General features: G+C 36.2%; 1 protein-coding gene across 1 annotated transcript; it reads left to right on the top strand.

Moving 5' to 3' along the window:
* Positions 1-238: 238 nt before the first annotated feature.
* fndc5a (fibronectin type III domain containing 5a) lies at positions 239-7,502 on the top strand. The gene is made up of 5 exons (XM_051650802.1): positions 239-372; positions 4,416-4,531; positions 5,757-5,955; positions 6,614-6,703; positions 7,363-7,502. The coding sequence occupies exons 1-5, from the start codon at positions 303-305 to the stop codon at positions 7,500-7,502; spliced, it is 615 nt and encodes a 204-aa protein (XP_051506762.1). The 5' UTR covers positions 239-302.
* The last annotated feature ends 1,844 nt before the right edge of the window (positions 7,503-9,346 follow it).

The following is a 9,346-nucleotide window of genomic DNA, read 5'->3' as shown; positions in this document are numbered from 1 at the left end:
GTGTTGAGAGAGAGAGAGAGAGAGAGAGAGAGAGAGCTCTTTTCCACACATACACACACACGTTCAGTCAGTGTGAAGCCGTTCAGTCCAGCAGCAGCACGTTGTTATAAACTGCAGCCGTGTGAAAAGCTTCCAACTCAATATCAAAAGGATTCGTTAGAAATTATTTTCATCAACATCCACTGCGCTGAACAATAAAACGCCGCTCATGACTCCTATGTGACCGGTTGCTGTCAAGCGCTGTCCGTGGTGCTGAAATCACACGAGCGCATGAGATTTCACATCCAGCCTGCGTGGAAAGGATGAGGGGCTTTTTCTTGCCCACACCGCTGCTCATATTGAGCTGTTTTGGTGCATCGTGGGTCCTAGCTGGTGAGTTCATGTCATCAATACGGATTTAATGGGTATTGTTGCATGTCGGACAACGTTCAATGGGGCTTTACAAGATACTTGTGCGGTCACTTTTTGCATGCATCGTGCAAGTCAGTGTGTTTCCGTGCAATGCAATGCATATTTAATGATACATGATATCATTAAATATACATGCATGATATAATGGATATACAAATGACACATTTGTAGCTGTGAAGAGAGCCTGTGAAATCACAACTGCATCAAAATATTTTGGGCACGAGGCAAGTAAGCTGATGTGCAATGTTAATGTAGAGCCACTGAACCAAAATATCATACCTATAATACACACCTGTTGCACCACACATAGTGTGTGTGTGTGTGTGTGTGTATGTGTGTGTGTGTGTGTGTGTGTGTGTGTGCGCGCGCGCGCGTGTGTGTGCGTGTGCGTGTATGTGTATCATGGTGCACTGTAAAAAGTGCCAACTTGCCATTTTTCACCTTGAGGAGCTTTTTCTACCTGATTTAACCTTTAAAATTAGTTTTGTTGGTGTAACCTAATATTTGTGTTGATATGGCAGTGTTGCATGATATTTTGTCCTTGAATAAAACAAGCAAAAGGAATGTTCCTGGATCAAAACAAGTTAAGCTTAATGAAAAACATTTGTGGCATATTGTTAACTGCAACAACAACAACAACAAAAAAGTGTTTTTGACTTGCCCCTTGTTTATTAACAAAAAGAGGGTAAAAGTGTTTACAGTGAGGGACTTACAATGGAAGTGAATGGGGCCAGTCCATAAATTTTGAAGTACATATAGTTTCAAAAGTATAGCCACAATAGCCACTGTTTAAAAAAAAAATAATATATATATATATATATATATATATATATATATATATATATATATATATATATATATTAACCTTATACACATTAACGTGATTTCTGTGTGATTAAATCACTTACTAACCTTATCTGCATAAAGTTATTTCCAATACCAGGATCACAGTGTTCCGTTGTCATGACAACAAAGTTGTAATATTGCATGTACTGTAACTTTACACATAAATTCTATCACACTAAAATCATGTTAAAATGTAGGGTCAATGGGCCCATGTGGTAAAAGGCTCCTTTGATTTTATTTTCTCCCATTGCACTAAATAGCATCAAAAACTACCACAGGACATTCCTGAACAGCCGTTTTCCATTATACACTGCAAAAATTTCCTGATCTATGAGATAATTGTGTATGATATCTAAAGTTTGATTTTGAGGTAATTTGATGTAATATTTAATACATTTTTAAATGTTGCAAATGTATGTAGCTAATGAATATCCTGGAAATGATCACATTTATTTTGAGACAAACTACTTATTTGTTATTTTCAATTTTGTTCAAGGTGATTATCTATATAAAAAAATGTTCAGTAAGTGAAAGGATAGTATTTGGGGTAAAAAGCCCCCCTGTTGCAGGGGCTAAAGGCCCCTATTAAACACATTGTTTTTCTTAAGTGAGGTGAATAGATTTATTATGAAAAATATTCCAAGTGGCCTCACATTGACTGATACAATCACAATGGAGATTCATTTGTTTGTAGAATACTTGAGATGGAATGAAATGTCAAATGTGATTGAAATGAACAAGAGATCATGCACCCCTTTCCGAAGTAGTTATTTTGAATAAGCATTATCTTAATTTGTTACTCAAAAAAGCATCTTGCTGTCTCAGAATTTGCATAAGTTGAAAAATTGTTCCCTATAACGGGTGTGGGATAAAAGGCCCCCTTGACACCTTTAAAAAAAAAAAAGAAGAAGAAGAATTTTATACAAAGCAACTTTCTGTTGTTATTTCTTTTCACTCATTTTTCTCCATCAATTTTCTATACAATTAAATGTATTTCTTGAATCTTGATACCAGAGAAAGAGCTAATTTTCCTTAAGATGTGCCTTTAGCCCCTTTGTACCCTATAATGTGTAGCTATACTTTTGAAACATAGTGTATTTTAGCCTTTATGGACTGGTCCCAATAACTTCCATTGAAAGTGTCTTAAGGTAACTGCGAGTTTTGCTTTTTTTGAAGGTAGGCATGAGTCGAATACATTTTTTATTTTATTTTATTTTATTTTATTTTATTTTTTGTGGAAATCAACATTATGCCACAACTGCTGTTATCTAAAAGGATAACTGGAATATTCCTTTAATTTAGATGTAACCACATGAATCACATTTTGACATAGGACATTAGTTGGGTTTCACAGTGAAGGTGATTTCAGCTTTTAAAGTCCTTACTGAGTTACTGATTTGTGCTAAATGAATTTGAAGGATTAGACATGTAAATTATGTGGTCAAAGTGCAATTACAGCAAGACAATGTCAGACACATTAATGTTTCTGTACTGCATAAGTGTCCCCACCTAATTTAAGCATGACGCATTTATGCCGCACTATAAAGAAGCTTCTTCTAATGCAGACGAAGCTAGCAACATAATAAATCCAAACTACGGCAGACACATCAACTGAAGTGGCTATAAATTTTACATCTTAATGCACCACATTCAACCCCTAGTAAAGAGGAAAAAGCTGTGAATCAGGATGTAAACTGACTTCTGGCAGACAGATACTGTCAGATCCTGGATGCTTTTAGAGGGTCCAGTGACAGGATCCACTGAAAGGCTGAGCTTTTAGTAGAAAACAGATGTGTGTTTCCTTAAGGGAAAAGGACATGAAACACGAACCCAGGTCTCCCACGCTGCTGATGCAACACTCTTCCGGTTGTGCCACAGGGGAAGGTAACGGGAGATGCTGCTTGTCAGTGAGTCGGCATAATGTGGCCGATCCTAGGGGACTGGAACTTTCAGAAACAACATGCCGACTTCCTGTGTGATCATCTTGGTTTCCTACATAAAATAAATCCTTGACTTCCACCACAAACGTCTTTGTTTGCTGGCAGTTCATTTTTATTTTTATTCTTAAAGTCAACATAAAATACAAATTTACCCTTTGTTAATTCAAGTTTCTGGTCTTAATGTGCACAGTTCATATGTGTATGTTATTAAAAAAAAGTGTTTGTCTTTGTAATCTTCCATCAAAATGTAATGACATACTTTGCCCATGGGAAAAAAAATAAACTTTCTTTTTTGGCTGATATCTAAACCATGAGGTTTCTTTTTGGTACAGTCTGTAACGTCCACTTTTCATGCTCCCATCAATTCCTCGTGAATAAGTCAATTCCCTTATTGAATATTCTATTTTACTCAGAAATACGTCAGATTATAAAAGTAAAATGTGTCACATTGACTTTATTCTAGTATATAGATTTCATGATGTTATATTGTTGAAAGTAATGCTTTGTAATCAATTAGCTGCAAATGTCTTTAGATAAATAAATCATCATTGCAATGATTTCTAAATCACTGTCAAATGATAGTAAAATGGCAAAGTAAATGGAATTCTTAAGTGTATTGCCTACTATATGTGTTGGTGTATATATTTGTGCCTGTCTATCCGTGTTTGTGTGTGTGTGTGTGTGTGTGTGTGTGTGTGTGTGTGTGTGTGTGAGAGAGAGAGAGAGAGTAAAATGATGCTTCATTCATACTTAAACAGTAAGTGGATGTTATTGCTCCCAGAATACCCTTCTCCAGTCCATAGGAAAGTCTACTTATTTCAAGCGTCAAGATCAACTGTTTACTACTACTGTCAATTGATTGGATCGTTAAAAGATGACATGACATTCTAGAGTGGTTGGAGGGGAGGGGTTGAAAAGTAAGATGGATTTGTGACATCAGCCAAAAATGAAAGTTGTTTAGAGGCAGTGCAAGTTATTATATTTGATGAAAGTTTTTTCTTTTAATTACAGTATTTAGAATATTATGCACTGATGAATCATGCGCAGTAAGACTATTTAATGTGTGTTTAATACATTAACAGGGTTCATTTTGATTCTATGTTGACTTTAACACCTCTGTGATGCACTGCTGTCTTGACCTGAGAGAAATTTAACAGGCCAAAAAGAACAAAACAATTTTTTAAAGAAACATACTGTATTACTCTGTGTGTTTCTCAGAAGGCCTGGCTGCTCCAGTGAATGTGTCCATCAGAGATCTAAAGGCCAGCTCTGCTGTGGTGACATGGGACACACCGGACAGGGAGTCCGTCATCGGATTTGCCATCACACAGCAGGTAATCAGAGTCAGAATTTCAAAAGATTCATAATATGAGGAAAAGGGTTGAAAAAAAGAGTAAAGATTCTGAAATAGTGAGGCAAACAATTTAATAATAAAAAAGACAGATAAAGGTAAAGGTTCAGATGTTTGGAGATCATCTGCACTGCAGAAAAACTAAAATTATCACCTGTCATCATGGTGACATCTGACTGTCCTTATCTCCTTCCATTTTCATTAGTTATTAGCTGAAAGAAAGCAAGCAAAAGACATAGAGAAAGCAAAGACCTCTTGTTATAGGACCAGTTGACAAAAAATGTAAATAGTCATTTATGACGACCCCATTTATTTTCCATTATTCACGAAACACAATTTCATACAAAAAAACATGGATGGTATACTGTCAAGCTCCAATAAGGACAAAAAGCACCATACAGTACCATAAAAGTTGTTTATACAACTCGTGTGCCATATTCCAAGGCTTCTGAAGCCAAACGATAGCTTTGTGTATGGACCAGACCAAATGTAAGCTATTATTAATTGATAATCTTCCCTTCTGCCACAGCTCTCAAATCTCATTCGCGCTAGGTCAATTAAAAACCATTTGCTTTTAGAAGCATCACACCAGGTTTCATATTATTGACACTAAACATCATTGATTTTCACGTCATGTGACTAGGGTTAACGACTTTTCGTCATGCAAATACGGGACGGTCTGTGTGCTTCAATACCGGATGGGGGTTCCCCTCAAGCGTTTTGCTGACCGACCACTGGTGGATGGGGTCCCCTTTGAGCATTGTGTCGCTTCTATATGGGACGTTTCGCTGTGCAACCCGGGTGGGCCGACCCATCTACAGGGAGGGGGTCCAACTCAAGTGTCTCACCGTTAAGGTCAATAGGCCTCCAGAAGGGACATCTTGATTTTGGCCAAAATTCAGGACGGCACGACTAATGCGGAACAGTTGGAAACCAAAAACATGGCAATTTCGAATGTCTGCAACTATTTTACGTGCAATAAAATGATTTGAGAGCTGATAGGAAGAATAAAAGATTTATTTTAGTTGTGAACTATTCCATTAAGTTGTACTTCCCTTGTTTTCTTATTCATGACATTATTGCTCATTTAGCACATTATACATCACCTACAGTATATACTTGTATGTTCATTTCTATGTGGAAAAAGAAAGATCTGGCTGAATATGTGTTTATACAAGTTCATTTTTTATTTATTCTATCCATAACAGAAAAAAGACGTTCGCATGCTGCGTTTTATCCAGGAAGTCAACACTACCACGAGGAGCTGTGCTTTGTGGGACCTGGAGGCAGATACAGATTATATTGTGCATGTTCAATCTATCGGTATAAGCGGATCGAGCCCTCTCAGTGAACCGCTTTATTTTAAAACCCTGAAGGAAGCTGAAACACAGGCCTCTAAAAGCAAAGGTAAACACAAGTTAAAGGGATAGTTCACCCAAAAAGAAAAATTGTGATATAATTTACTCACCTACATGTTGTTGCAAATCACTTATGACTTTCTTCTGTGGCACACAAAAGTCCCTAACATTTTTTCTAAAATCTCCTTTTGTGATCCACGGAAGAAAGTCATACAGGATTGAAACAAAATGAGGGTGACGGAAATGATGACAGAATTTTCATTTTGGGGTGAACTATCACTTTAACATACTGTCTGTACTGTACACCTGGCAAGACACACGCTTGAATAAAATGTCATTTGTATAAATCAATAGATTCAAATTTTTATTTCAATATTTTTTTAAAGGAATTTATTTTGTAGAATAAATATGGCATAATTAGTTCAAATTAATGATATAACTACTTATATTTTGTCACTGTAAATTAAGTAAATTCCTCTGTCTGTGATTCCAATTCAACATCTTGCTGGGTGTGGCCAGTTAAATTCAAATTTTACTGTGCAAAAACTCATGAACTGAAAGGGAGTCAACCTTTGAAGTCAGACCACAAACAAAATTTTGTAATCAGCACTTAGTAGCACAACTGGATGGTAGTTACAGTTGTCATTTTTTCTGATTAATACAGTATGTAATAAAGATTATGTGAATGTTTGGATATTTCTTCACAGATGAAGTCACGATGGAGGAAGTGGGACAGAGCACTCAGCTCAGGGCAGGAGAAATCATCATTATTGTGGTGGTTCTGGTAATGTGGGCAGGTGAGCACTGAAACAGTCCTGCTTTAATTCAAATTCAGAAAATTAATATTAACAGCAACTATTAATTAATTGCATATGTAGTGCAATTAGTCAGTGGTTCACAACTGGATTTGCTTCAGGACACAGATTTTACATATCAATTGAAAACCCAACATAGTATTTTAAGTAAAACCCACATTGTAATTTGTGATGTTCCTCAATTATGTCACTTTGAATATGAGCATCTGCTTAATTATTAAAAGTAAAGTAAATGCAAAATGATTAACACAACGTAGGCTGAATAGGAATGTTTTGCATTTCCTTTAACCTTGTTTAGTTTTAAATTCTACCAAGTTACAGATGAATATGTGCCAAAATAACACAACTGACATCAACACAAAAGATATAGAAAGCATTTTCTTTTCTTTTAAAAGCTGATAAGCCTCTTTACTTTGGTATCCCAACTATGAACAATACTATGTTTAGTTGCAAATGTACAGTATTATCCCTGACCCTAACAAACCTGCAACCCATTTTTATAAGCCAATATCCTAAAGCAATTAAATCACATGATTCTAATTTAATAATAACCTGGTTAACTGAATGACATATTGATCGTTTCTTTTCAATAATAATAGTTTGTTTTTGGTATTGTACATGTCGTCTTTGTTTCTCTCCAGGTGTGATAGCACTCTTTTGCCGTCAGTATGACATCATCAAAGACAACGAGCCAAACAATAACAAGGATAAAGCCAAAAGCTCATCAGAATGCAGTACCCCAGAGCACACAACAGGGGGACTGTTGCGGAGTAAGGTATAACCACTACCACTCGAGAGTCCAGTCGACACTAGGCAGGTGAAGTGCTCCAAATCGTAACTCCAACCAGCCTCCATTAACATTTAGGTTTTTATCTGTTAATCAAACAATCAATAAACACAATTTTCTCCTTAATATTATTTAAATATATAGAAACCTTTCATACAATAAGCCTACATCTCATCACTTCTCATCACTGAGATTTTGTCATCATTCTGGAATGTGAATGTAAAAAAATAACATTGTTTAAAGTTGCAAACATAAACCAACAACTGGATAACAAAAATCTCTATAATCCATTTTATTTTTCCACACCCCTATTATCACTGTTTCTCCTAAAGTAAAAGATGAACTAGTATCTGAAAAATTATTGCTCGACTCATTACTCCATGTTCTATACAGAGGTGTGTAAAGTACTGAGAAATTATACTCAGAGAAAGTATGGATACTGTCAAACTGTCACCTATTTAAAGGGGTCATGGCATGAGGAATCAAATTTTCCTTGATCTTTTGACATATACGAGGTCATTGTGCTATAAATACATACTGTAAATTTCAGAACTGAAAACTTACTCCTTAATAGAAAAAGAGCATTTATTAAACCAGACTGTTGAAACGGTTCGTTTGGAATTTGTGGAACTTGTGACGTCACAAGGACCAAATACATCTGCATAATGACTGCCTCCAGCAAGACATCAATGCCTATTTTTATTCATTACACCTTTGGCCCTGTCCACTGGTGTTCACAGTCAGTCACAGGTGAAGAGGAGAGAGATGAGCCTGTCATGGAAGATTCATCTACAGCAAAGGGGACTTACACAGTACACCTTCATGTGCCTATCTGGATTAAAAAAATTCTACACTAGATGAACAGCTTTGACTGTTATCATGCATCTTGCACTGCTTTTAAAAGATGCAATATCAAGTTCAAACTCTATATAGGAGAACTTCCGTTGTGTTTCATTCAGCTGTGCTGTTCCCTGTAGCTTTGAAGGCGTCCTGAACTGTTTTTGCAACCATCTGTGCTATATTAAATTGTTGGTCTTTTGTAAGCATGCACTATATACTTTGATTGTTTTGATGCGTTTCCGGCACGTGCACCACGTTTTAAGAGCGGTACAAAGGCAACTTTTGTTTCATCCAGCTGCAGCCTCTGAGTGGGAGAAACACATGCAGTTCTGTGTGTAAAAAACATGGAAGATGTGATGTCGCTCTGGTGAAGACCAGCATCTCTGCTTTGACCTGTTGAAGCACCCACGATCACCATGGACGGTATTACATTTGCTTATTCAGAACATTACAGTGTGGATTGAATGTTTTGGCTCATATCACAGTGGATTGCTTGTGAACCAGTAACAATTTGATTCAAGCTTTGCAAAAGAAATGAAAGATTTGGCAGTTAAACACTACCAGACCCGTGAGTACGCAGTTTAATTCACGAATGTTTCAAATGTCATGACTGTTTGATATTTGCTGTGCTTTAGGGAACATTTTTATACATTCAGATGAAATGTGTTGCGTATATGTTGTGTTAACCCTGAAAAGTATTTTTATAAATTATAATGTAAAGTTTTTTAGTTTTCTTTCGATTGAGTTTCAAATATGACTGTATTTGAGGGACTGCACAAAGTTAGCCAATCAGAACAGTGGGCATTTTCATTGAAGTCTTAAAGGGCTAGATAGCTTTAAACTGAGCTTTTGAGACAGAGGGACAGAGACAGGGTGGAAAAAGATAATAAATTATTAAATAATGACTGTTTTGGTGCAAAAAAAACTTTAATGGCATTATAAGTGGACCTCAGGGAAGATAATACAATTATGAAAAAAAAAAAAAAAAGTATGTCATG

The sequence above is a fragment of the Myxocyprinus asiaticus genome, chromosome 23 (assembly GCF_019703515.2).
Source record: "Myxocyprinus asiaticus isolate MX2 ecotype Aquarium Trade chromosome 23, UBuf_Myxa_2, whole genome shotgun sequence".
Taxonomy (NCBI): domain Eukaryota; kingdom Metazoa; phylum Chordata; class Actinopteri; order Cypriniformes; family Catostomidae; genus Myxocyprinus; species Myxocyprinus asiaticus.
Note: the sequence above shows the minus strand (reverse complement) of the source record. Positions and strands in the feature narration are given on the sequence as shown.

What these genes read in the sequence shown, in the direction of transcription:
- fndc5a (XM_051650802.1), top strand. Translation starts at nt 303, where the DNA reads ATGAGGGGCTTTTTCTTGCCCACACCGCTGCTCATATTGAGCTGTTTT. An exon ending in TGCATCGTGGGTCCTAGCTG is followed by an intron (nt 373 to 4,415) that starts GTGAGTTCATGT and finishes TGTGTTTCTCAG; the next exon opens with AAGGCCTGGCTGCTCCAGTG. An exon ending in GGTTCTGGTAATGTGGGCAG is followed by an intron (nt 6,704 to 7,362) that starts GTGAGCACTGAA and finishes GTTTCTCTCCAG; the next exon opens with GTGTGATAGCACTCTTTTGC.